Source organism: Paroedura picta, chromosome 1 (genome assembly GCF_049243985.1).
Source record: "Paroedura picta isolate Pp20150507F chromosome 1, Ppicta_v3.0, whole genome shotgun sequence".
Classification (NCBI taxonomy): Eukaryota; Metazoa; Chordata; class Lepidosauria; order Squamata; family Gekkonidae; genus Paroedura; species Paroedura picta.
In genome coordinates, this window is record NC_135369.1 from 180,297,353 (window position 1) to 180,325,337 (window position 27,985).

The following is a 27,985-nucleotide window of genomic DNA, read 5'->3' on the forward strand; positions in this document are numbered from 1 at the left end:
TTGTCAAGCGTAGCAAGAACTCACAACGAACTTCTTAAAGTAGAAAGTGTTTAATGAGAATACTGCATACTACAAGACTGGCGAAGTCAATTCTGAAGTCAGATCAGAATTTTAGCTCTTTTAAAACAAGTCTCCCGCCCAAAACTTGAAAGTTCCTAAGGGGAGGGGGAAGAGAGAGGAAACAAATACCATAAAATGAGGGCAACGGTGTTACAATTCACATGTCCTTGGGCACCTCTCAAAGATAGCATGTTTTGGTTTATAGCCCAGGCCTGGCCAGACAACTTCAAAAGGGAAGAGCTTTCACAGCTCTGAAAGATAACAGGAACAGCACATACCAATGGGTTACAATAACAAGCATGCATAATATATGGCCAAAGAGGCCCTAGCTACAGAGTTCAAACTGACATGGAGGAACCCAGGCTAAATTATGACAGGATTGCTAACACAACCTGACAGATATGTTCTTGCCCCTGCCACTTCTGTTTCAGCTGGTAATAAGTAAACAAAGAAGGGCATTTACCCTTGCAAGATGCAGCTCTTGTAGAGGGTTGCTATAAGAACATTCCCCTTACACTGAGACAATGTTTTTGTGGGAGTGGCGAAACTTATACAAGAGAGCATATATTGTTCCACTGCCCTGCTTATGTAGACATTCGTAGCAACTTGATTGAACCACTCCTTAAAAAGCTGCCAGAACATCATGATGTAGATCGAACAAAGAGGCTGCTAAGTGATGAGTCCCCCCAGGTGACAACTCAGCTGACTAAGTTTTGTGCCGCCGCCATAAAAATCCGATGCTCTAAAGTAGCATAATGTTAAGCTCTATTTTATGATCCGTTTTAAACTGCATTATATCAAATGACCATATTCTTTTGGTCTTTTATGTATTATCTTCCTATAGCTTGGTCTGAACGACTGTAATAAAGTTTGCACTGATTCTACTTTCCCCATGTGACATGAACAAAGCCATTGAGGGAGCAGGACATGATGGTATATGCCTTCCAGAAGGGCTGAAGATAGAGCATTAAAGTGTGCCAGAGTTAAGATTCTCCAATACTTGGAGATCAAAAGGGATCTAAGAATAGCTGGATAATTCTGTGTCTGTGCCCTTTCTGATTGTAAGGCACAGTCCCAGAACCGCTGTTAAGCAACTGTCCAAAACTCTTAAGAATGCATTAACAAATTATCTCTGATTCCCAGTCAGCTCTTTCCCTCCAGTCCTTCCAATATTCCTGCATCACTGCATCCTAGACGTTGATATTTAATAGTCTCTAATGCAGTAGATCCTATATTTAGTAGAAGAAATCTATTTTTCTGTCTCTCCCATTAATGTAGTCCTCAAGGCAAGGCCTTAAGTGAATTGCTGAAGATGTAAACTTGGCACTCTGCCATGATTTCCAAGAGATTCCAAATATTCTTCATTCAACAGTCTGCTGAGGCTGGAAGTACTTTTACTTTGCTTAATTTCAGATGTGTGTCACCTCATCTGGCTATTTTGGAGCATTCCTTTAATGTTACACATAGGCCCCATGACTTGGATATTTCTGCAAGTTTACCTATCCAGCTTGCTGTATCTCAGGCTAGTCAAAAGCATTGCGTGAAAACCCCTATTGTATCATCCTCTTGGCCTGGGCCAGGAGAATCACTGCAGTTCTCATGTTCCTCCCTGCCACACCCTAGGCTGTGACACCAGCAGATTAGTTAGTGCATAAGACCACATCTCATGGTTTGTATTTTACCTGCTGATTCTGTTCAGACCTTGGAAGGCTGACCAAAGTTTTGCCCAAGATGAGATATGCAGTGCAAGTTATCTGTGGAGCACTTTTGAGCAGCTCGAGAAAGAATCTGGTTCTGGGACACCAAGAGCTTCAAAAGCAGAATAATGCTGTCTTTAGGGTGGGGTTTTTATGAGGATTTTTTATCCTTAAGTAACCTGCCTTGAGTCCCAGGAGGAAGGTGGACTACAGATTGGATGGATGTTGCGGTTTTCATTGCAGGTTTCATTTCATTCTGCCTAGCAGGGAACAATGGTTTATAGTCCCTCCATATACTAGCTGATACATTGTTGTGTGTTTCCTGACTTTAAGCCAACCTAAATTAACTGCAACTACCTATAATCATTTTAAGCTGAATTGAATTCAAAATGGCCATCTCATCACATATAGGGTTGCCAGCCTCCAAGTGGGGGCTGAAGATCTGGAATTATTACTGCTCATCAGACTATAAATAACTTATTCATTTATTTAAAACATTTATTCCACTTCTTCCCTTGTACAGAGGGTGGGACTAGACTACCCTTGAGGTCCCTTCCAGCTTTTATACTTCTAGACCAGGGATTCCCAACCCGTGTTCTGGAGAACCCTGAGGTTTCCTGAGAGCTCCCCAGAGATTATGTGACATTCTCCAGAAATTATGATGGCCGCTGACATCACTGGACAGCACTGGAGCCCACTTTCTCTGTTGCTCTCCAGGCCCAGTCTCTTTTTCATAATGAAATTATTGAATGATAGATTGATTGCTTGGCTGGTCCTCACATCTTACTTCTGCACCCATTTCTCTAAAGGGGCATGTCACCACTTCCAGGGTTCCTTGAAGCCTGAACAATATTTTAAGGGTTCCTCCCTGATCAAAATGTTGAAAGAGTGTTCTATTTATTTTTTATTTATTCATTCATATTTATATACTGCCCTCCCCGAAGGCTCAGGGCGATTTACATAGAACTGAAAACTATACATGGAACCATACATATAATAACTATAACATTAATATTATTAACTGGGGAGCTCATTCCACCAGGTGGGGGCCAGGACAGAGAAAGCTCTAGAAAATGGCTGCTTTGGACAGTAGACTGCATGGTTTTATTCCCTATCAAAGTCCCTCCCGTCCTTAAATCTCACTCTCCAAGGCTTCAGCCTTAAAGCTCCAGGTCTTTCTGCATTCTTGGCAATGCGAGAAAAAAGCCCTTTCTCTTCAATGCCAACTACTTTTCCCTGGTCTCTTTTAATTACAGTATTTGCTGGCGTATAAGACTACTTTCCCCCCCTGAAAAACATGCCTCCAAGTGGTGGGGTCGTCCTATACGCCGGGTGCACTTCAGTTGGGATAGACATAGCTGCCCATAGTGGCCCATAGTACTGTAATGTAATGTAACAAATTCTATATTTTACATGAAAATGTTGGAGGGTCGTCTTATACGCCGGCAAATATGGTATTTCTTTTCACAACTGGGAAAGTGTCTGCTATTAATTACAAACATGGGCAGTTTTATTTCTCCAATGTTTTTGTGAACTACAACTGGACTCAAAAGGAAAACTGATCAGCTGTTTTAGCAAATAATTACCATATGGCATAATTTGGATACTCTGACGCAGTTTACTAATTTGCCACTGATTTACCTTTTGTATATATATATACTCTCATGATTCTTGTTCCATTTTGTCTGAGGAAATGTTCATGCACACAAAAGCTCATGCCTTAGAATCAAAGAGTTGGAAGGGACCTCCTGGGTCATCTAGTCCAACCCCCTGCACTATGCAGGACACTCACATCCCAATCGCTCATCCACTGTAACTTGCCACCCCCTTGAGCCTTCACAGAATCAGCCTCTCCGCCAGATGGCTATCTAGCCTGTTTAAAAATTTCCAAAGAAGGAGAACCCACCACCTCCCGAGGAAGCCTGTTCCACTGAGGAACTGCTCTGTCAGGAACTTCGTCTGGATGTTTAGACGGAATTTCTTTTGAATAAATTTCATCCCATTCGTTCTGGTCTGTCCCTTCGGGGTAAGAGAGAACAACTCTGCCCCATCCTCTATATGGCAGCATTTAAATACTTGAAGATGGTTGAATATATCTTCGTTGATCTTAAAAGTGGACTGGTTAATTCCATGACATTGTATCTGAGGAAGTGTGCATGCACCTGAAAGCTCACACCTTGAATGCATCTGTGGTCTTAAAGGTGCTATTGGACTCAATTTTTCTTGTGCTGCTTCAGACCACCACTTGAATCTACTTCCCCCTCAGAATATATGAGCTTTCGTGTGCATGCACACTTCCTCAGATACAATGGCATGGAAGTAATCAATAAAAATCAGAGTCTAGTAGCATGTTTAAGACCAACAAAGATTTATTCAAGGCGTGAGCTTTTGAGTGCAAGCACTCTTCCTCAGACTATGAACTGACGAAGTCGAAAGCTCACGCCCTGAAAAGTCTTCGTTGGTCTTAAAGGTGCTACTGGACTCTGATTTTGTTATGCTACTTCAGACCAACAGGGATACTCATTTGAATCTAATGGAAGTGACCATGTTTTAATGGACTAATTACTTCCATTCCATGACACTGTATCTGAGGAAGAGTGCTTGGAATAAATCTTTGTTGGTCTTAAAAGGTGCCACTGGACTCTTAATTTTATTGTGCTACTTCAGACCAACATGGCTACTCATTTGAATCTAACGGAAATGACCAGTTCTTTTCCTATAGACTGATTACTTCCATTCCATGACACTGTATCGGAGGAAGTGTGCATGCACACGAAAACTCGTATATCTGGAATAAAACCTTATTGGTCTTAAAGGTGCCTGACTGGACTCTAAATTGGTCCTGCTGCTTCAGACCAACACGGCGACCCACTTAAGCAGGGGTAGTCAAACTGCGGCCCTCCAGATGTCCATGGACTACAATTCCCATGAGCCCCTGCCAGCGGACGCTGGCAGGGGCTCATGGGTATTGTAGTCCACGGACATCTGGAGGGCCGCAGATTGACTACCCCTGCACTTAAGTCTTCTTTCCCCTCGGAAGGCGGGAAACCAGGCGGAGGAGAAAACACGCTCCGAGACACGAAGCCCAGCTGCAGCTGCAGGGGCTGGGACTAACTCCTCCCCTTTTTTGGAGAAAAGTGACAGCGAAGGAGCCAATCCAAAGAGAAGGAGGCGGAATTGCCGTGTGACGTAGGGCGCCGGTGGGCGGGGAAAGAGCGGACGGGGGAAAAAGTGCTCCTCAGCATGCGCATGCGTAGTTGGGATGCCTAATCGGTGCGGACGAGAGGCGTGCAGGTGAGGCGGTTGGGCGTGCTTCAGGTGGGGCGGTGGTCTTAGGGATGCGCGAGCCCCTCTGCATGTCCCGGATGGAGCATCGTGGGTTGCCCCTTCCACGGAAGGTGGGAGAAGAAGGGGCTGGGCTTTGTTATCCTCCCAGGCGACCCCCCCTGCGCGTTTGCTCCATTCCAACAGAGTGACGCTGCAGCTTGGACCCCTGCAAGGTGGGGCTGCCACCCTCCAGTTGGGGGCTGGAGTTCTCCCGGAATGACTACAGGGGTTAGTTATCCTGGAGGAAACGGCGGCACGCGAGGCAAAACTATGATCTCTTGCAGATTCTGGGTGAAATCCCTCCCCCATTTTTTCCCCTCTCAACATGCCCTGCCCTGAAATATCCAGGAATTCCCCAGGCCGGAGTTGGCATTGCTGCATGCAGAGTAGAACCAGGCTCAGCAGCTGGATTGTTCTCCTTCCTCCGTTTTCCAGATTTTGAATGGGGAGCTTTGGGTTTTATTTTCAGTACTATTTTTTGTTTTAACCAGCCCAACATTTGGCTTGGGTTGGTTCGATGCACCGGGGCTTTGAAAAATAGTGGGTGTCTCTGGGGCTTGCAACAGCCTATTCATTCTGACAGGCCAGGTTGGCAGCAGTGGGTGGACACTGCAGATGTCCACATGGGTTGCTGAAGGGTTGCTGCGTACAACCTCCTGCCCTGGTCTAGGTAGGGGTGGTGCAGCCCACACAGCAAGGACGCTGGTGTGGGGTGTCTTCCTGCTAGCATGCAAAAAAAAAAAAAAACTGTGAGGCTTTGTGTGTTTTCTTCCTGCCCTGTCTGGGATCCTTTTCAGCTTGTACAGTTCTTGTTTTGCCCAGAAAACCAGAGAAGATCAAGGCTAGTGGCCAATATACGTTTGGATCTGTTTTTGCAAGTAGAGCGAGACGGGAAAGCTTAGGCAACCTCCCCCCTTCCAGGTGCCCCTTTGCTGCTTTAAATCCCCATCCCCTTCTGAAGTTTCCGTTTTCTCCTAATGTGTGTGCATGTGTTGAGGATATGTGGCTTTCTTGTAGGTAATGTGAAGGAGAAGAAACCCTTATGCATAAAACAAGCCGCTTAGAACTGGCCGGAGTAAAACAAAACGGCCACTTTGTATTTCAGAAATTCCATTAATTCCTAAAATATGTGCCTTTTCTCCTGTGTTGCGAATGCAGCACAGTTGACCTGTGAAATTTAAGCCTCCTCATAATATAACAAGGACCAAAACGCTCTAGGCTAATATGCTTATCAGCTTTATATTCGTTCCTTTGCTGGAATGCAAATCTGTTGAGAAAACAAATCTGTTTGTTTTCTCTCTCTATCCCCAACTTTGTTAAAGGGAAATAGTATGGCCTGGAAGTCAACAAAAATAAATCTGCCTTCCTCATAGAGGAGTTTAGCATTTATGGGATTAAAAACATTGGGTGCCTCCTACTGAACCCGCACTTCCTGCATTCCTGGCAGAGAACTGAATGCTGCCGGTTGCTTTTTAGGAACTGACTGGTGCGTCAACCCTCTGTACAGAAGCACTTGGTAAAAGAAAGCGTAGCCCTAGGCGGTGAAGATGTGAAGAGTGAGTAATCTAAGGAGGCTAACTAGGAAGAGTGTTTTATGAGGTGCTGGAAATTATACGTATAAAAAGAAAACAAGCGGGATTTTTGTACCCTGCTTTTTACTACCTGAAGGACTCTCAGAGCGGCTTATAATTGCCCTCTTTTCTCTCCCCACAACAGACACCCTGTGAGGGAGGTGGGTCTGAAAGTGCTCTGAGAGCATTGTAACTGGCCCAAGGTCACCCAGCAGGACTTATGAGTCTCAATACAGCTTAAAATTGCCTTCCCTTCCTCTCCCCACAATAGACACCCTGCGAGGTAGGTGGGTCTGAGAGAGCTCTGTGAGAACTGTGGCTGCCCAAGGTCACCCAGCAGGCCTTGTGATTCTCAAAGCAGTTGACAGTCTGCTTTCCTTTTTCTCCCCACAACAGACCCTATGAGGCTGAGAGAGCTCTAAGACAATGGTGATTAGCCCAAGGTCACCTATCTTGGCTGCACGTGGAGGAGGAACAGGGAATCAAACGTGGCCTGCTCTTAACCACTACATCAAGCCAGCTCTGAAAAGCCTTTAAGAGAGGCAGTGTGGTGTAGTGGCTAAGAGCGGCAGCCTCTAATCTGAAGAACTGGCTTTCATTCCCCATTCTTCTTCCATGTGCAGCTAGCTGGGTGATCTTGGGCCAGTCATAGTTCTCATAGAGCTCTCTCAGCTTCACCCAATTCATAGGGTATCATTTGTGGGAAGAGGAAAGGTAGGCTTTAAAGCTCCTTTGGGTAGTAAAAAGCTCAGTACAAAAACCTGGCTGTCTATTTCTGTCTCTTGAACCAGTGAAGACAATGTTAGCTTGCTTGTTTGCAGCAGAACTGCCCCCTCCACACACACACACACACACACACACACACACACACACACACACACATATGTACCTCGTGACCCTACGTGTTCCTCTTTCATCCTCCTCTAACCAAGGCTTTTCCTGCCTTCCATTTACTTGTCTTGAGCAGCATGGTCACCCTCTGGCCCTTGAGATGCTTGCTCTCATATTATCGGTAATAACACCATAGCGCCTGGCACCAAAACAGTTCCGAGCTTTATTGGAACGGAGGCCAGGACTGGTCAGGGCCCTGCTAGGCCATAACCAGCCGCAACCAGCAACCAACAGAGCAAGTAAAAAGTGGAACTAAAGCCATAGCTTTTTTCTTTAAGGGATCATCTTAAAATAAGTATGCAATGAGGCAGGGTTTCATGAAACCCTGGGGTTTCTTGGTGGCTCTGGAAGGATAATGGGTGGAAGTTAATTTTTTAATATGTTTTTAAAATTTGTTAAACATGTATCAGGTGATACAACCCTATATGGTCATGTGGACCCCTGCTAAATGGCCAATGATAGAGCTGAGGGGGTGGGAAACATAGCTATGCTGCCTAACCAAGTTCTGTATGATTGCACCATTATTAGGGTTTTTTGAAGCCTGAAGAATGTTTCGGGGATTCTCACCAGTAAAGCTGAGAAAGGCTTTATGTAGTACAATAAGGGAATGTTGCAGCTCCCCACTTTATAAGACAGTTCATACGGCGGTTGCCTCTTTAAGTTCCTCTCCCCTGTCGACTGCTGCCCCATTTCCTTGAGGGCCCACTTTCTTCTGTTTTGTAACCTTCCCATAGATCCATTCCTACCCAACTCCTCATGCAGTGGCAGAGATTACTCTCTTCTGCCATAATAATATCCAAATGAGCCAGTTGCCAAGTGATTTTCTGGATCTTTGTTTTTATTTTATTTTTATTTATTATGCAATTCTGTACGAACTTAAATGGACTCCGGGGAATGGTAGAGCAGGGGTAGTCAACCTGTGGCCCTCCAGATGTTCATGGACTACAATTCCCATGGGAATTGTAGTCCATGAACATCTGGACGACCACAGGTTGATTACCCCTGTGGTAGAGGACAGGAAGGCCTGGAGGATCATTGTCCATGGGGCCGTGATGGGTCGGACACGACTTTGCAACTAACAACAACAATACAATTACCGCCCCCTCACACTTGGTCATCTCAGGGCAGTGAGCAACACAGTCTTGGTAAAACAATCCGCATAAAACCCAAGAGATATACATTTTTATTAGAAGCCTCCTTAAGATCTTTAACATGTATAGAATAATATAAAATCGATTAAAAACTGTTAGCCCAATGGGTTGGAAAGGGGAAGGAAGGATAAGGGAGGTCCCAATCAAAAGTTTTCACAGCTCATTCCATTCTGACATTAACCTATTCCCCCCCCCCCCACACACACACACACACATTTCCCCCCACCCAGCTTCTTTGTTTTTGTTTTAATTGTGACTGGGGTGGCAAACTCTGCTTCCCAGTTGCACTATTTCTGACAAATCTATCCAGAATAAAAGTGTGTTGGTCTTAAAGGTGCTCTTGGATGCGAACTTCATTCTGCTGCTTCAATGGAACTACCCACCTTTTTATGTTGTCAGACTAGAGTTTGGTGAGTGTTCGGTGGCTCAGGTTCTGGGTTTACCTTGACGAATGCTGATTTCATCCCCTTTTCCTGGCCACATGGCCCGTATTTGCACGTAATGTAGAGTTGTTCAAAAAATCTGCAAGGCACGGTTTCAGATCCCAGTTTGACGAACCCCAGCAAACTAGAGTTAGCAGAGTGAGCCATGTCTACATAATCACATGAAGTACAGTTAGTTTTATTATGTCAGAACTGAGGTCTAGTTTTGTTATGGAAAGAGGATTTTCTTTTTCTGTTCTGGCCCTCTTGGCTCCCACCTGCGGCCTGAAGCCGTTCTACCTGTGGAAACTAGGCCTTTCTCACAATTGATTATGTTTACTGGCTCTACTTCCCGGCTCATGTTCCTCTTACAGTTTCACAAGAGCCTCTTGCAGTATCTACTGTGAAGAATGCACAGAACCTTCTTTTTATTAAGGCTTTTGGAAAGTTTGTCAGCACGTCAGGCTTTGTGTTTCCTGCCGATTCAGTATAAAACTGGATTAAAAAAAAAAAAAAGATGAAATCGATACCTTGAGACTGAGGTAAATATATCCAGTAGTGTACAAGGCGGCCTTAAAGTTGGTCCTGTGCTGTTTGCCTTTTGTTTAGGGGGAACAAACACCCTTCCCTTTGTTGGAGTTGCACTCAGACTGAAGTCGCACACAAGCCCTTGTTTGTGCCTCGGCATTGCTGGACCGCTTCAGAGATGTCGCCACAGCCCCGGCCACAGAGCCTGCTTATTGAAGTAAGCTGCTGGTAAGTTCGGAGTAGTGGAATGTGAAACCTTCAGGGTGTTCTGTGTACATATGGGGGTGTAGTAGCTAAATCTGTCTCCTTAAATCCCTTTTTTTTTTCAAGTGCCCTTCAGCCTAGCTTTTCTTCCAGGTGTTTATGTTACTAGTGGAGTATAGCTTCAAAGGATGCTTTGCTGGGAATGTTTTAAAAGCATCTGGCTCCTAGGAGCTGCAATGTTAATTGTGATTTGTATGATTTTTCTCGGCCTTGGGCGAAGAGCAGTTTCAAAGTGCTCAAGCAGGTTGCCTGCTCAAGCAGGTTGCCTGCCCAAGCAGGCTGCTCAAGCAGGCTGCTCAAGCAGGCTGCTCAAGCAGTTCTTTTGCCCATGTAATGAGTGAGCATGAATATTTTTGAAGGTTTATACAAAATTGATTTTATTTACATCACCTTTCTCACATGGACTCAAGGCAGGTTACACACAGACACAGTGAGTTGATATAATGGGCAGGATGGGGATATTCAGTAGACAATGCTATAGAATGAGAGGTGTAGAAGAAACCCGTTGTCTAAAACCAGGACTGAAATGGTTCAGAATTTGCTAGTGGGATCTTCGTTTCAACAATATATACTCACTAGACTTTATGTCTATTTAAGAAACAACACAAGCTCTGAAAGGTCAAGTTTCATTTATACAAAATAGCAGGCTAAAAGGGATTTTTTTCTTTTTTTTTTGCATAAACCATTGAAAGGGGAAACTGCTAAAAGTCCTGGGCAAAACAGCCTCAATTTTCATGACAATAACCGCATCCTGGTAGCTCAAATTGCGAGTTTTAAGATGATTGAGCCTTGGTTTAGAGCCCTGCTGGCAGGGGCTCATGGGAATTGTAGTCTATGAACATCTGGAGGACCACAGGTTGTGACTACCCCTGCTTTGTGTTTTGTGGATTCTGGCTTATTTAGAAGGGCTCCCTTTTTTGATTATCGACCACTCTGAATATTTCTTCATTCAGAGAGATTCGACCTTGGGAGTAGCCCTCCCTAGTTGCTGAGGGTTTTTTATTACAGCTGAAATGGAACTGATGTGTTTTAATTGGCTGTTGGGTTGCTGAGTTGGGCGTTGTCTGCTAGGGCTTTTAACGCACACGGCTTCCTCTTTTTCTTCCTCCATCCTGCCTCGTGCTTTGCTGCACATGTTAAATGTGGAGGCATCTTATTCTGTAAAACAGGTGAGATGGACGACTGCAAGCCTAGAATGCTGGAAGAGAGTAATCCCTAAAGACAAGGTTGAGGGGATCGCTGTCTGAAGTCAACATGAGAGCCAGCTTGGTGTAGTGGTTAGGAGTGCGGACTTCGTTTTGAATCTGTGCTCCCCCACATGCAACCAGCTGGGTCGCCTTGGGCTCGCCACAGTACTAAGAAATCTGCTCTGACCAAGCAGGAATATCAGGGCTCTCTCAGCCTCACCTCCCTCACAGGGTGTCTGTTGTGGGGAGAGGAAAGGGAAGGCGATTGTAAGCCGCTTTGAGACTCCTTCGGGTAGAGAAAAGCGGCATATAAGAACCAACTCTTCTTCTTCAGTAATATCAGGGCTCCCTCAGCCTCACCCGTGTTGCAAAACGGGTTTGCTTGTTGCAATGAGGAACGGTTTATCCCAACTGTGGTTTGTCCCAACTGAGAGCCAGTTTGGTGTAGTGGTTAGGAGTGTGGACTTCTAATCTGGCCAGCCAGGTTTGATTCTGTTCTCCCCCACATGCAGCCAGCTGGGTGACCTTGGGCTCGCCACGGCATTGATAAAACTGTGCTGACCGAGCAGTGATATCAGGGCTCTCTCAGCCTCACCCACCCCACAGGGTGTCTGTTGTGGGGAGAGGAAAGGGAAGGTGACTGTAAGCCGCTTTGAGACTCCTTCGGGTAGAGAAAAGTGGCATATAAGAACCAACTCTTTTTCTTCTTGGCTTTTCAGTGGACTTTACATGATATGAATGGTACCATAGACTTGGGAAGCCATGCTGAAGCATATTCCAGTTCATAATCTGGTTGTTGATGGAGCAAACACAGTCCTAGTTTTTATATGACAAAGTAAAAACAAAGTTCTGTCAGGCCTTGCATCTAAATCTGTCATGGGGCTCTAATTCGCTCAGCTTTCATATGAAAAGTTGTTTAAGTGGAGTCTTGAGGCATTGACTTGGATGTGGGTGCACCTCAGGACGATCCTGCAGGGTGGGAAGCTGAGGCCCTTGAAGGAAAAGCTTTCAGTCTCATTAAGTAAAAACAGGGGATCTCATCCATGCCAGGGGGTTAACTTTTTATATATCCTCACTAAAATACTTCCCTCTGAACCTCACCTCACAGTGTCTTGTACCACGACTGAACATGCTGGCTTCTTGGTGTAGTGGTTAGGAGTGAGGACTTCTAATCTGGCAAGCTGGGCTTGATTCCCCGCTCCTTCACATGCAGCCAGCTGGGTGACCTTGGGCTCAACACAGCCCTGACAGGGCTGCTCTCACAGAGCAGTTTTGTCAAGGCTCTCAGTCTCACCTACCTCACAGGGTGCCTGTTTTGGGGAGAGGAAGGGAAGGCGATTGTAAGCCACTCTGAGACTCCTTTGGGTAGAGAAAAGTGGCATATAAGAACCAACTCTTCTTCTTCTTCTTCTTCAGTAATCTCAGGGCTCTCTCAGCCTCACCCACCTCACAGGGTGCCTGTTCTGGGGAGAGGAAGGGAAGACGATTGTAAGCGGGTTATGAAATCAACTCTTATTTTCCATGCCTTAGCTATTAGTAATCTTACACCAGCGATAAAGAAGAATGCATTTTTTGTGTTGTAATTTTTAATTGTCCTGGGGTGGGATGGAATTCACATAATAAATAGTCATTATCTGGCATGACAATCTATCTAAACACCCTACTGATCTCCTTATAAGTCTGAATCGCCCCACAAAAAGCTGTAGATTAATTATATAGCTGCAGAGTACCATGATGTGAATTCCCTGCAGCTGGTAAGAAAATGTCCCTGTTCTTAGCAGCTATTGTTCCGGTAGTGGCTGGATGCAAACTGAAATTCCAGCATTTGCAACATGTGTTGGTTGAAACTGAAACCCAGTTTCTTTGAATGAGTGCTGGATTTGCTGTAACCGTAGCTTTCGCTGTTAGAAAGTACCAGCTGGGGAGAGGTCCCTACTTTGATTCTACATATTCTTCAGGGCTCCTTTGTATTCTCACATCTACATGGTGTTTAATATAAACGAATCTTGCTAAAAACAGCAACAGCCATCCTCGGGAGACACATGCTAGGACTTTGAGCTGCTTTAAGGACATTTAGGGGACATGATTTACTGTAAATAGCCTCACCTTGGCTTTTTCTCCCCCCCCCCCAGTGGCCAAGACTATTGTCCCCTTGGTACAATGTCGCCCAATAGCACACATTTATACACTGCAGCTACTGAAAGAATGACAAACAGCTGTGTGATAAGATTAGCAAATTGCATTACGTTTGCATGTAGAACTCTGCTACCTGTCAAATAATACTAAGGTAAAGGTAAAGGTATCCCCTGTGCAAGCACCGAGTCATGTCTGACCCTTGGGGTGACGCCCTCTAGGGTTTTCATGGCAGACTCAATAGGGGGTGGTTTGCCAGTGCCTTCCCCAGTCATTACCGTTTACCCCCCCCCCCCAGCAAGCTGTGTACTCATTTTACCAACCTTGGAAGGATGGAAGGCTGAGTCGACCTTGAGCCGGCTGCTGGGATCGAACTCCCAGCCTCATGGACAGAGCTTTCTGACTGCATGTCTGCTGCCTTACCACTCTGCGCCACAAGAGGCTCTTGTACACAATATTAAACATCACAAGGACCCAGGAAAGCCACTCCGTGTGTTATGAGCGGTGTATTCTGTTATGCTTATGACGGATAGCAATTGTTCTTTTCAGAAGGATTCCTTTCAAGCTTATTCCCATACCATTTCAGGGGCAAGTAATATGTGCTTCTGGTGGGCACTGATTGACTGTTCAATTGACCTGTAGAGCTAGAAGGTGCACACCCAGTTGAGTCTCACCTGGTCCCCTCCTGGGCAAGAGATCTTACCACGCATGCAGCCTCCAGAGCACAAACCCCCTGCTCTTTCTTGGACTGGGTGAGGGGTGGAGAAGGAACAACTAATAGATCCCTGTGCTGCCTTCACTAAGGGGCCCCTGCATTAGAAGGGGCCACTTGGAAGCTTTCCCCCTTGCTCGCCAGGCTGACTTCTTGTGTATGTGAGTCCTTCTCCCAGTGGAGTCTTGGCCTGCATGGCCCAGGCAAGCCTGAACCCTTTAGATCTTGGAATCTGATCCTGGCTAGTCTCTGAATGGGAAACCACTAAGGGTTTGGGTGGAGTTCCTCCGAGGATCACTAGGGGTTATGATGCAGAGGCAGGCAATGGGGAAACACCTCCAGATGTCCCTTGCCTGGTTGCCAGCCGGGCTTGATTCCCTGCTCCCCCACATGCAGCCAGCTGGGTGACCTTGGGCTCCCCACAGCACTGATAAAACTGTTCTGACCGAGCAGTAATATCAGGGCTCTCTCAGCCTCACCTCCCTCACAGAGTTTCTGTTGTGGGGAGAGGAACGGGAAGGCGACTGTAAGCCCCTTTAAGACTTCTTCTCCAACTCTTCTTCTTCTTGCCAGAGAATCCTGGGATTTCCTGGCTACATTCTGCACAAGCCATATGATAGATAAATCCCAATGGAGGGGGTAGGACAGAAAGGGAATCAAGATCTTGTTCAACTCAGACTTGGGAAACAGCGTACAGTGGACTGAGAGCTGTCTCTGCCAGGGAAAGAAGAAGAGGTGGTTCTTATATGCCACTTTTCTCTACCCAAAGGAGTCTCAAAGTGGCTTACAGTCGCCTTCCCTTTCCTCTCCCCACAACAGACACCCTGTGAGGTGGGTGAGGCTGAGAGAGCCCTGATATTACTGAAGAGAAAGAAGAGTTGGTTCTCATATGCTGCTTTTCTCTACCCGAAGGAGTCTCAGAGCGGCTTACAGTCGCCTTCCCTTTCCTCTCCCCACAACAGACACCCTGTGAGGTGGGTGAGGCTGAGAGAGCCCTGAGATTACTGAAGAAGAAGAAGAGTTGGTTTTCATATGCCGCTTTTCTCCACCTAAAGGAGTCTCAAAGCGGCTTACAGACGTCTTCCCTCTCCTCTCCCCACAAATGGGAGGTGAGGCTGAGAGAGCCCTAATATTACTGCTTGGTCAGAACAGCTTTATTAGTGCTGTGGCAAGCCCAGGGTCACCCGGCTGGTTGCATGAATCAAACCTGGCTCACAAGATTAGAACTCGGCGCTCCTAACTAGTACACCAAGAGAGAATCCCCACGGTGTCCAGTCTCCATAGAAATTCGGTAGAGGCCCCTCACCATTCTTCGACTCCTCTGGACTCAGAGGTGGCTGTGGTTCTCAGCTGCTCTTTGCAGAAATTGGAAACCGAGCACGCTTGGGTTGTGCTTGAAGGTAGACGGCTGCCTCTCGGTGTCCTAGGAGTGGGGATGGTATAGGGCTCACTATTTATTGCCTTCACTGTGTTTATGTCCAGCTTTTCTCCCCAGCTGGGACTTGAAGCAGCTTAAAATATTGTTCTCTCCCTTCTCCATTTCCCTACAACATCCCTGTGAGGTAGTCAGACTGAAGGTTTGTGACCAGTCCAAAGCCACCCAGCGAGCTTCCATGGTAGAAATGCGCATCGCCTGAGTTCCTAGTCTACCTCACCGCACAGACTCTCTTGTTTGCCTGGCGTACATTGATCCGTGGCGTCCTTAGAATCATAGAATCATAGAGTTGGAAGGGGCCATACAGGCCATCTAGTCCAACCCCCCCGCTCAACACAGGATCAGCCCTAAGCATCCAAGAAAAGTGTGTATCCAACCTTTGCTTGAAGACTGCCAGATCAACATCTGGATGTCAGACATGTTTTTCACTGCGAACCAGGGTGCTGTCATTGTTAAAGAGCGGCAGTCTTTCATCTGGAGAACCGGGTTTGATCCCCTACCCTTCCTTATGCAGCCTACTGGATGACCTTGGGCCAATCACAGTTCTCTGAGAGCTGCTCTTGCAGAGCTGTTCTTTCAGCACTGTCTCTTACCTCACAAGGTGTCTGTGGTTGGGAGAGGAACTGGGGTATTAAAAAAGCCATCTCTGCTCTTCTTTTTCACTGTTTGTATAGCAGAGCAATGCCTGACTGTCATAATGTATTTATTTATTATATATATTTGTATGCTGCACTCCCCTAAGGCTCAGGGCGGTTCACATGGAACATAAACAGTACGCGGAACTTTGTTTCTTCTTAACATATATCAATAACAATAGCAACCATAACTGAAGGCAACAGTCTAATCTAGGGGTAGTCAAACTGCAGCCCTCCAGATGTCCATGGACCACAATTCCCAGAAGCCCCTGCCAGCAAATGCTGACAGGGGCTCCTGGGAATTGTAGTCCATGGACATCTGGAGGGCCCCAGTTTGACTACCCCTGGTTCGATCAGGTCCATGGTTCAGGTGTATGGGTTATTGGGATGGAGGTTCAGAGGCCCTGCAGGTGCCCTGCAGGTGCTACTGATTCCAATCAAGCTCAACCAAATGCCTAGTGGAAGAGCTTCCTTTTGAGGGCCCTGCAGAAGTGCTTTAGATCTGTCAAGGTCCTGATCTCCTCCGGGAGCTCATTCCACCAGGTGGGGGCAGAAATCTGTAATTTATTTATTAATTTATTTATTCATTCATTCATTCTATTTATTCTATTCACTTTAGCTCGCTGCAATGCCCTTCCCTCAGCTGTACTTGAAGGAGATACAAGAAAATCCCATATGGTGAAAGGAAGTGCCCCTGTGGCTCTGGCCAAATAGAAACATTGGAACATATCCTCTTGCATTGTCAGTTTTATGATGACATACGTTCCATATTTATCACACCATGGTTACATAGAGTCCCAGGGTGCTCAGGACAATTTTATATCTCCCTGCTGCTCACAGACACAAATTGTTCCATCACGTATAGTGTCGCCAGGCTTTGTGCCTGCAGCCATGAAAAGGCGGTGGAAGTTGACTAAAACTTAACAGACCCTGAGAACAATTAGAACAATTTCCTAAATTTCCATTTCATTCTAATTTATATTTTAGCAGACTCATAGTCTAAGTGTTTAACATAATGTTATTTTATGAGTAAAACTCTGTTTTAGCCATATTATTTATGTAACTGTGAAATTGTTTTGACTTTGCTGGTCTATGACCGTAATAAAGAATACTACTACTACTATTTATTCTATTTATTCTATTTATATAATATAATAATATATTTATTATATTTATATAATCTAACAATTGATCCCTAAAAGGGGAAATGTGATTTATACATAATCTAAGCATGCATTTCTCTCTTCCAGCTGACCCGATGAGTTTCTGCAGAATGACCATGGAACCGGTTTAGATGTGGCATGAAATGCAGCAGAGCCATGGTGGATGTAGGGAAGTGGCCAATATTTACTCTGCTTTCGCCTCAGGAAATAGCCACTATCCGAAAAGCATGCGTCTTTGGAACCTCTGCCAACGAAGCTATATACATCACCCATGATGACGAGGTAAGATCGGGGGAGCCGCCTGAGTATGCTTTGAGTTGTGCGGTCAAAGCCACTTAAGATTTTGTTTGCATCTCCTGGGAGCTCAGCACAAAAATCCGGATGTCGTGCGTATATTCAGGTGGAACAGAAGGAAGAATGGTTCTGCTGGTTTCGAGTGGCTTCAGATGAATTCTTTAAAAATGGGCTTGCGGAAAGCCCGGGATGTATTTATTGGCTTATTTGGTGTAGTGGTTAAGAGTGCGGACTTCTAATGTGGCGTGCTGGGTTCGATTCTGCGCTCCCCCACATGCAGCCAGCTGGGTGACCTTGGGCTCACCACGGCACTGATAAAACTATTCTGACCGAGCAGAGATATCAAGGCTCTCTCAGCCTCACCTCCCTCACAGGGTGTCTGTTGTGGGGAGAGGGAAGGGAAGGTGACTGTAAGCCGCTTTGAGCCTCCTTTGGGTAGAGAAAAGCGGCATATAAGAACAACTCTTCTTCTTCTTCTGTTTGCTTCTTAAAAGTATTTTGGACTTCGGCTTCCTTAGTCGCTCTCAAGACGGTGGATTACGCAGTATCGTGTTGTGCTTGCTGGGAAAAGGTGGTCTCGTGGGTGCCTGATGCAATGATCACAGCAAACATCTTTGTATGTCAAAAGTGAGATGAGGCAGTGAATGCCATTATTATTTAACTATGGGCCAAACCTGTTGCATTTAGGAATACAGCGGGCGATAAATTATGTGTGTGGAAGAACTCTGTGGATGGCCTCTCCTTCCCCCCGGGAGCTGGAAAGGTTGCAGGCTGAAGGCCTCAAAGCAGGGAACTCACCAGCAGGGGCAGCTCTCACACAGCAGGGATCTGTAGCCTCCGAGCCTCGGAGGGAAGTGGAAGGAGGAGGGGGGGTGGTCAGGGATGGGAGACGGAATGTGATTGGCTGGCCGTAGGACAGACAGGCAAGCCGGTTGGAGGAGGAGGCACACGGGTGGGGCAGCCACCCTGAGTGGGTGTTAAGCGCTGAGTGGCACTTAAGCTATGAGACCAGCTCCTCCTCCTAGGCCTTACCAAAAAAATTAAGCGGAACAGATTATTTTATCGTATGGAATGTGTCTGGTATAGGCAGGAGATCCTGGAAGCCAGGTAAGGGACGTTCGAAGGTGGTTTGCTATTGCCTGCCTGCACGTCAGGACCCTTGTGTTCCTTGGAGGTCTCCCATTCAAATATTAGCTAGGGTCTACCCTACTTGGCTTCTATGATCTGTCAAGATCAGGCTTGCCTGAGCTATGCATGTCAGGGTGCTGCTGTGGCTGTAGTTGGATGCCTTTATACTGAACTTTTACTTGTGGGAAACAACGTGAAGATAAAGAGGAAGAAGAACCATTAGAAAGAGTATTTAGAGTGGGCAGGACCGAGGTTTAGCCTACCCAGATGCAGAAGAAACTCTTCCGGTGAGATGGACTTCCGTTATAGCAAGAAGCTCAAAATTCAAAGGGCCTTCAGACTAATCTGGAGAACCGGGTTTGATTCCACACTCCTCCACCACATGCAGCTAGCTGGGTGACCTTGGGCTAGTCACAGCTTTCTCAGCCCCACTGGCCTCACAGGGTGCTTGTTGTGCGGAGAGGAAGGGAACGGGGATTGTATGCCGCTTTGGGCAGTGAAAAGCGGGGCATAAAAAACAGGCTCTTCTTCGGAATATCTCGCTAAAAATAACAGGGACTTTCCCTTTTGAATCAGACACTCAGCTCATGCAATCTTAGAGCACTTACTAGTGGAAAGTGAGGGAGTCCACCATAAGTTTAGGGGCTCCACAGCAGCAGAAGCAGCAAAACCAGATGCAACAGGTGTGTCCTCCTCCTTCAACACACCAAAGATGACTCCATTGTGTGCTGACACCTCTAGGGAACAGCTGGCTGCTCGCTATTGCTACAAGAATCACAGGTGATAGGGGTGGCAAGCCTGTGTCTCTCGAGATATCCACAGACTACAATTCCCACGAGCCTCTGCCAGCATGTGCTAACAGGGGCTCATGGGGATTGTAGTCCATGGAGATATGGAAGCTACAGTTTGTCCACCAATCCAATGTGATCTTTATTAGCGTGATAAAAGGGACGATAAGAGAATTAATAAAACCAAGTTTGTCCACCCGTTTCTGCATATTGCATGAATTTCTTCTTAATTATCAAGACTTAGCTGCCGCTAAGTGTGGCAAATTCTGTTTGCTTCTTCATGCTTTGCACACGTAAGCAGGTTCCGGTATGACAGTGCAGCTCCGCTGTGGGATGAAAGAACAGTCCTTCCCATCAGTCAAAGAATCCATACTATTATTGCCCTCCCCGTGGTATTCAGAAATGTTTTGAGAAATGTTTCCTCTATTACAAATAATCTGCCAGAGTAACCCGATCATGTGATGTAGTGGTTAAGAGGGCAGACTCTAATCTGAAGAACTGGGCTTGATTCCCTGCTCCTCCTCCACATGCAGCCAGCTGGGTGACCTTGGGCCTGTTACAGTTCTCTGGGAGCTGCTTTCGCAGAGCTGTTCTCTTAGAGCTCTCTAGGCCCCACCTAACTCACAGAGTGTCTGTTGTGCGGAGGTGGACAGGTGTTTCTAAGCCACTTTGCAACTCCTGTGGAGAGGAGACGACTGAGGGGATTTGGATAGTGATAAGCGGGGTATACAAGCCCAGCTCTTCTTCTCAACTAGACACAAGGCAATTGTAGGTATGCAGAACTCTCGTCCCCCTGGGAATAAAATCAGAGTCCGGCAGCACCTTTAAGACCAGCAAAGATTTATTCAGGGCGTGAGCTTTCGAGTGCAAGCACTCTTCCTCAGACTATGATCTTCTTACATGACAGGGAATGTATAGCAAAAATCAGTTCTGTTACATCTGTGTCACAACCAGATACAGCCAATGATAATCCTTTGTCAAAACAGCCAATGAATCCCCCTAGAATTCAGTGTACTTTACAGAGAGAAACCAAAGTGTTGCTGGTAGAGAGATCAAAGGCTATCACCTCTCCATATGTTGCTTGCTCCATACAACTGGGAGACACCCTGGGAATGTAACTGCCTGCCCTGCCATTGGTCTGGCAGACTCTCTGTTGGGCTTCCTTCTTTCTCCGCTGCTTTTGGTTATCAAGAAGCGCCTGTGCTCTCTCACAGCCCCCCCGTCTCATGCCCGTTGATCTCTTCCGAGCTGCTCTGGAACGATGCCCCAGCAGCCGTCTTTTGGCCTTCATCTTTGAATGCAATGTTACAAAAAAAGAAGTTTCTTGGAAAATTGTAGCATTGCATTGAGAGAATGCGTTGTTTTCTTATCTCTGGTGGTTTTGTATTTAATAACGTGAATTCTGAGCTTGGACTGATGTTTGAAAACCTTTGTTTAATTATCACTGGATGACTGTATTTCTCACAGGGTTTTTCCCTTGTTTGCATAACTCCTGGAGGTTGGCAACCCTAGATGTGGTGCAAAGATGGTATTCTGTGCAGATTACTGGGCAGCCTTTCCTCTGAAAGTCGCTAAGTACTGTTTTCAGGGTTTATGATAGCATTAAGTTCAAACATCACACCTAACATAACCCTTTTTCATAAAAAAGAGAAATACATAGTTATTGCAAGTTTCTTTTGTCAGTAACCTTTTATTGGCATAAAATATGCATAAGACATATAAAAATAGGGTTTAAAATTTCAACAAAATAATAAAATAGGCCATGGGGTTACATAACCAAACAGATCTTAAAATGATTAAATAAACTATAAAAGATAAAAGTTTTTAAAAGGTGCGTTTCTTAAATCATTCCCCCCCCCCCCCCCCCAGTTTACCCATACCAGCTTGTATCTAACCCAGGCTTTCTCAGCCAAGAAGAAAAAGAAGAGTTGGTTCTTATACGCTGCTTTTCTCTCCTTGAAGGAATTTCAAAACTGCTTACATTCGCCTTCCCAACAGACACCCTGTGAGGGAGGTGAAGCTAAGAGAGCCCTAAGATTACTGAAAAAGAAGAAGAGTTGGTTCTTATATGCTGCTTTTCTCTACCCAAAGGAGTCTCAAAGTGGCTTACATTTGCCTTCCCTTTCCTCTCCCCACAACAGACACCCTGTTATGTGGGTGAGGTTGAAAGAGCCCTGAGATTACAGAAAAAGAAGAGTTGGTTCTTATATGCTGCTTTTCTCTACCTGAAGGAGGCTCAAAGCGGCTTACAATAGCCTTCTCTTTCCTCTCACCACAACAGACACCCTGTGTGGCAGGTCGGGCTGAGAGAGCTCTGACAGGACTGCTCTGTGAGAACAACTTCTAACAGGGCTGGGACAAGGCCAAGGTCACCCAGCTGGCAGCATGTGAAGAAGAAGTGGGGAATCAAACCCTGCTGTCGCTCTTAACCACTACGCCAAACCAGCCAGTACAAATGGGGCCCGGTCTGCACTGAAACTGTATAGCTGAAGTGTACAAATAAAGTCAATAAAGTGAGCTTGCTTATCGCTCTTTCTGTTATGGAGCCTGTCAAGCGCCTGTATTAAAATGTGGGCCCCTTGTTCTTTTCCCCAGGTATTTGTCTTTGGACTAAACTGTAGTAATTGTCTCGGGACGGGAGACAACCAAAGCACTATTGTCCCAAAGAAACTCGAAGCTCTGTGTGGAAAGAAGATTCGCAGTCTCAGTTACGGGAGCGGGCCCCATGTCGTCCTTAGTACGGAAGGTAAGCCAGCCTTTGGGTCTTGAGAAATACAGCTATGAATGGTTTTCGATCAGGGTGCCCTGAAAAGGGTTCTCCTCAGCTGATACTGTGGTGAAAAACCATGCTCTCAGGAACAGGATTCTTCTGCCAGCCAGTTTAAAGGTAGCCGATCTAAATTCAGGCCTGGTGTCCCCAATCTTTTTCAAACTTTTGAGGACCTTTGGACTGAGAGCCAGTTTGGTGTAGTGGTTAGGAGTGCGGACTTCTAATCTGGCATGCCGGGTTCGATTCTGCACTCCCCCACATGAAGCCAGTTGGGTGACATTGGGCTCGCCACAGCACTGATAAATCTGACCAAGCAGTGATATCAGGGCTCTCTCAGCCTCACCCACCCCACAGGGTGTCTGTTGTGGGGAGAGGAAAGGGAAGGTGACTGTAAGCCGCTTTGTGCCTCCTTCGGGTAGAGAAAAGCGGCATATAAGAACCAACTCTTCTTCTGGCACAGCATAGTATGTGCAGCCGCATATTGGCTGCTGCAGAAACTGTCAAAATACAGCTGCTGCAGCTTCCCTTCAGTCACACAATGAAGAACCTTTGCTATAGTAGCTAGTCCTGCCGGAACCGTGTTTTTAAAAAGTCTGCACAGTTAATGAGATCTCCACTGGCCAGTCAGAAACCTTGGGACAAAAACCTCCACCTGGCCCTGTCCATTTTCTAAAACACTTAGTGGGTGCCAGGGAAGGTGTCGGCTGGCTCCGCGGTCCCCATGGGCACCGTCTTGGGGACCCCTGCTCTAAGATCTTTCTGCAGAGCCTAGGTGGGAGGGAAGTGGTGTGCAAACTTGCGAATTTCCTGCACTCTGCAGAGGGTTGGACTAGATGACCCTGTAGAGTCCTTCCAAATCTATGATTCTGTGATCACTGCCCTTTCCTATCCTGCCCCCATACACTGGAGCTTCGTGTCAAAGAGCAGCTTCTGTGTCCTTCTTGTCCAGCAGTGACCGAAGCCATTCTTGAAATACTCAGCAGTTAGTGGACATTTGAAAGGCTGCGCAGTTCCTGTTCTGTGATGAGGAAATCTGACCGCTACACCAAGCGTGAAAATAAACCACGTTGTAACCAGCTTGCTTCTACTGGGTTACAGAAGTGGCTCCAGGAACTAGTCTGCCTTAACTAGCTGCTCTAAGTGTGGAGTGCAAATTAATGGTGCAACAATTGGCATTTCTCTGCAGCCTGAAGGCAGGAAATATTGTTTTGGCCATGGGGTAGCTACATTGCCTTCCAGTCAATATATACCCACTCATTCAGGTGGCCTGTGGTATTCTTACCCTCCTGGTTGGAATATGACGCGTGGTGTTGGTTAAACACCATAATGGCATGTGACAAAGTTGATGCATTTCATAGAATCATAGAGTTGGAAAGGACCTCCTGGGTCATCCAGTCCCCTGCACTATGCAGGACACTCACATCCCTATCGCTTATCCAATGTGTCAGCCACCCCCTTGAGCCTTCACAGAATTAGCCTCTCCGTCAGATGGCTATCCAGCCTCTGTTTAAGAATTTCCAAAGATGGAGAACCCACCACCTCCCGAGGAAGCCTGTTCTACTGAGAAACTACTCTGTCAGGAACATCTTTCTGATGTTGAGACGGAATTTCTTTTGAATTAATTTCATCCCATTCATCTGGGGCAAGAGGGAACAACTCTGCTCCATCCTCTATATGGCATCCTTTTAAATACTTGAAGATGGTTATCAGATCCCCTCTTAGTCGTCTCCTCTCTAGGCTAAACAGACCAAGCTCCCCCAACCTTTCCTCATACATCTTGGTCTCCAAACCCCTCACCATCCTTGTTGCCCTCCTCTGGACACGCTCACGTTGGACAACATCCCTCTTCAACTGGGGTGCCCAAAACTGAACACAATACTCCAATGGAGGCTGAACCAGAGCAGAGTAAAGCGGTACCATCATCTACCGCAATCTGGACACAATACTCCTTTTGATACAGCCCAAAATCCCATTTGCCTTTTTAGCCACCGAGTCACACTGTTGACTTATGTTCAATTTGGATGCTTTAGCTTCAACGTGTTGAAATGTCCTTTTCTGCTTTTTGCCTGGTTCGGGTTTGTTTGGAACTGGGAACCCCGTGTCTTCAACTGCATAATCGGTCATGACTGTGGCCACGTTTGTGGGTTTTCTGTCCTGCTTAGATGGAGAAGTGTATGCCTGGGGACACAACGGATACAGCCAGCTTGGGAATGGAACCACCAATCAGGGAGTCGCGCCCATTCAAGTCTGTACCAACTTGCTAATTAAAAGAATCATTGAAGTCGCTTGTGGTTCCCATCACTCGATGGTCCTGTCGTCTGATGGAGATGTAAGTCCACCATTCAGAGATGGCTGCTTCAATCAGTTCCATTTTTACTGACCTTGTTATTCATAGAGAATAAACTGGATTTATTTTAATCGCACAAGCTGCAGCCTCTGCTGTATTGTTTGTGTGTTCAGGATTAGATTTCTGCGGAAGACCCATTTTGGGGTCGAAATGCATTAGGTCCATCACTGTAGATCTAGGACTGTATGGTGCATATTTTGTTATTTCAATGAGCAGCCTATGGGCTTGTTTTATTTTTTTTAACTTTTTGACATTGTACATCTGTAACAGCTTTCGCTGTTATATATAATTGAGCAGGACCCTCCTAGGCGGGCCATGTCCAGACTTGCACATTCCGATTGGCCTGTGGACCGGTTGCTCCTGGTCCCACCAACCCAGCCAGGGGCACTCTGGCGCTACTGGCGCCAGTATGCCCTTCCTGCTGCCAAGAACGGAGGTGGGTGAGGCTGTGTGGTGGTGGTGATGGGAGGCATAGAGTTCCTGCTTACACTCCCCCCCTGCCGCAGCCTCTCAGAGGTTGCTGGGAGGGCTTTTCGGCCCACCAGTGAATGCAGGCGGGAGGACTGTCTGTCTCCACCTCTCCCAGGCTCGTCGGGCAGGAAAAGCCCCAACCAGCCTGGGCGACACCGTAGTAGGCCTTCCCTACTTTCTCTCTCCTCTCTTTATCTCTTTCTACATCTATCTCTCTTTCGCTCTCTTTTTTATCCCTCTCTCACCCTTTCTTTCTCTCTTTTTCTTTCTATCACTCTTTTTCTCTTTCTCTCTCTTTGTTTACTTCTCTCCCTCTCCCTCTCTTTCTCTCTAATTCTTTGTCTTTCTCCCTCTCTTTCTCTATATATTTGTCTCTCTATTCTTCTTTCTATCTCTCTCTCTCTTACTTACTTTCTTTCCTTCTACCTATATTTCTTGCTATCAGTCTCTTTTCGCTCTCTTTTCTTATCTCTCTCTTTCTTTTTTCTATCCTCTTTCTCTATCACTCCTTTCTACCTCTCTCTCTCTCTCTCTCTCTCTCTCTCTCTCTCTCTCTCTCTCTCTCTCTCTCTCTCTCTCTCTCTCTCTTTGCTATTTCCCCCTCCCCCATGCTAGCACCCATTGTATCATCTACCACGGGCTTTAATTCTTAATATAATTTGAATATTTATATTTTGTGAACACTTAACCATTTGGATCTTAATTACTTGTTGGTTAGGTTTTTTGTTTGTTTTGTTACCCTATCCCCTTTTTGGTTTTCTTGTGCTACTTAGAAGACCTGCCTGTTGTATTCAAGTTTATGGGTGTGGGATCTGCCTCAGTAAGCCAGGCATAGCGTAGCTTTGAATTGCTTGATTGTGTTTTCCTACTGATTTGGCGAACTGGAACCTTATCCTAGCACAAAGCCCAATTCTACATAACAGAAAGTTTGCAAAAGGAACAGGCACCAGCGGATATCGCTTGGGAAAACCTTGACTGTTGCAGATCTTCCATACAGAAATTGGAACGGTCAGATAGCAAGTCAGGCCAAGGGAGCTTCAAGCTAATCCTTACTTCTGAGCCATTTTGATACGCAGGACAAATCTATCTCATTCACGTTTCAAGAGCAGCTCTAATCAGGAATGTTCACAAAGTGGATGAATTTACTGTACTTGATTGTAATTAGGTGAGCGTCTTCTGGTATGTATGAATAGCCCAGGCAAGTTCAATCCTGTCCAAACTCGGAAGCCAAACAGGGCTGACCCTGGCTAGTATTTGGAGGGGAGACCTTCAAGGATTTGGGTGGTAATTCCTCCAAGGAGCACTAGGGGTCAGGGTGCAGAGGCAGCCAATGGCAAACCATCTCCAAACGTCCCTTGCGTGGCTGGGAGACAATCCTGACATCCAGCTACACTACATGTGCCAATCAAAAGCATGGAGACTTAGCTCACAAAGTGATTGTTGTGGGGAGAGAAAGGGAAGGCAATTGTGCGCCGCTTTGGACTCCTTCGGGTAATGAAAAGGGGTGTATTAAAGCCAACTCTTCTTCTTCTCGTGCCTTGAACCTCAAGGTGACCCTGCTCAAACCCAGCCCTACTCAGCATCCGCTAGCTTGCTTGCTGCAGCTTCTGCTTTCCAGGCATTCACGTGGCAGAGAACATTTGGGCTTGGTCTGCATTGTGCAGACATGATGGGGTGAGGCTGTGCAGGCAAGCAGGGCTTGGTTATCAGCAGTTTCAATTTCTGGGGCGCTGCTGCCAGGTCCAGTTGACCCAAGTCGTTTCCAGGGCAACATAGTGAAAGCTGTTGGTTGCTAGCCATTTCAGCAGCCTCTGCTATAGACTTTCCCTTTCATGCCAGCCATCCTTAATTCAGTGGGGTCTTCTGAAAATAATCCCGTTCCTAATGTAGCCGTCTTCATTGGGCCTTCTTGGCGATCAGGGGTTGGGAGCTATCCTCTCAATAGCCAAGGGACTGCTAGACAACCTGGCCTTTATTTAGGCCAGGGGTAGTCAACCTGCGGTCCTCCAGATGTCCATGGACTACAATTCTCATGAGCCCCTGCCAGCAAACGATTTAGGCCATCGGATGCCTCTCGGTTACATGCTTTCTCGTCTTCTTCCCTTGTGAAAAAGGTGTATGCCTGGGGCTACAACAACTGTGGCCAGGTCGGATCGGGCTCCACCGCAAACCAGCCGACTCCTCGCAAAGTCTCCAACTGCCTGCAGACGAAAGTGGTGGTCAGCATTGCCTGTGGCCAGACGTCTTCCATGGCCGTGGTAGACAACGGTGAGGTAAGCATCACTCCCTCGGACTCCCGGCCAGATGCAGTTTAGTCTAGCAGCACATGTAGGCACGTGCTGCAGGCTCTGCGGTTTCAAGGCCCTCCCATGGGGTTCAAGTTGTCTTTTAGGCTAAGGAGGTGTAAGTTCAGGCTAACACTAGTCAATGTTTTAGAATCATAGAATCATAGAACCATAGAGTTGGTAGGGGCCATACAGGCCATCTAGTCCAACCCCCTGCTCAACGCAGGATCAGCCCAAAGTCTCCTAAAACATCCAAGAAAAGTGTGTATCCAACCTTTGCTTGAAGACTGCCAGTGAGGGGGAGCTCACCACCTCCTTAGGCAGCCTATTCCATTGCTGAACTACTCTGACTGTGAAAAATGTTCAGCAAAGCAAAGCTGTCAGTCGCTTCCAAAGTGCCAGCCGTCCCCAGGAAGGGTGCCCTGCTAGTATTTGTACAGCACAAGGAACAGTGCCGCCTGTGCTCCATAGAATTGTAGAGTTGGAAGGGACCTCTTGGGTCATCTAGTCCAACCCCCTGCACTATGCAGGACACTCACATCCCTATCGCTCATCTACTGTAACCTGCCACCCCCTTGAGCCTTCACAGAATCAGCCTCTCCGTCAGGTGGCTATCCAGCCTCTGCTTAAAAATCTCCAAAGATGGAGAACCCACCACCTCCCGAGGAAGCCTGTTCCACTGTCAGGAACTTCTTCCGGATGTTGAGACGGAATTTCTTTTGAATT

At 46.4% G+C, this 27,985-nt stretch overlaps 1 protein-coding gene across 2 annotated transcripts in view; it reads left to right on the plus strand.

Moving 5' to 3' along the window:
* The first annotated feature begins 4,984 nt into the window (after positions 1–4,984).
* RCBTB1 (RCC1 and BTB domain containing protein 1) overlaps positions 4,985–27,985 on the plus strand; it is a 40,004-nt gene continuing 17,003 nt past the window's right edge. The window contains exons 1-6 of one of the 2 annotated variants that reach the window (XM_077314215.1): positions 4,985–5,051; positions 9,729–9,875; positions 17,264–17,458; positions 21,982–22,132; positions 24,319–24,485; positions 27,089–27,247. In XM_077314215.1, the coding sequence (XP_077170330.1) occupies positions 17,315–17,458; positions 21,982–22,132; positions 24,319–24,485; positions 27,089–27,247 (621 nt within the window). In that variant the 5' untranslated portion in view covers positions 4,985–5,051; positions 9,729–9,875; positions 17,264–17,314. The remainder of the gene's footprint in view (positions 5,052–9,728; positions 9,876–17,263; positions 17,459–21,981; positions 22,133–24,318; positions 24,486–27,088; positions 27,248–27,985) is intronic. The other variant, XM_077314224.1, reaches the window with a different exon arrangement.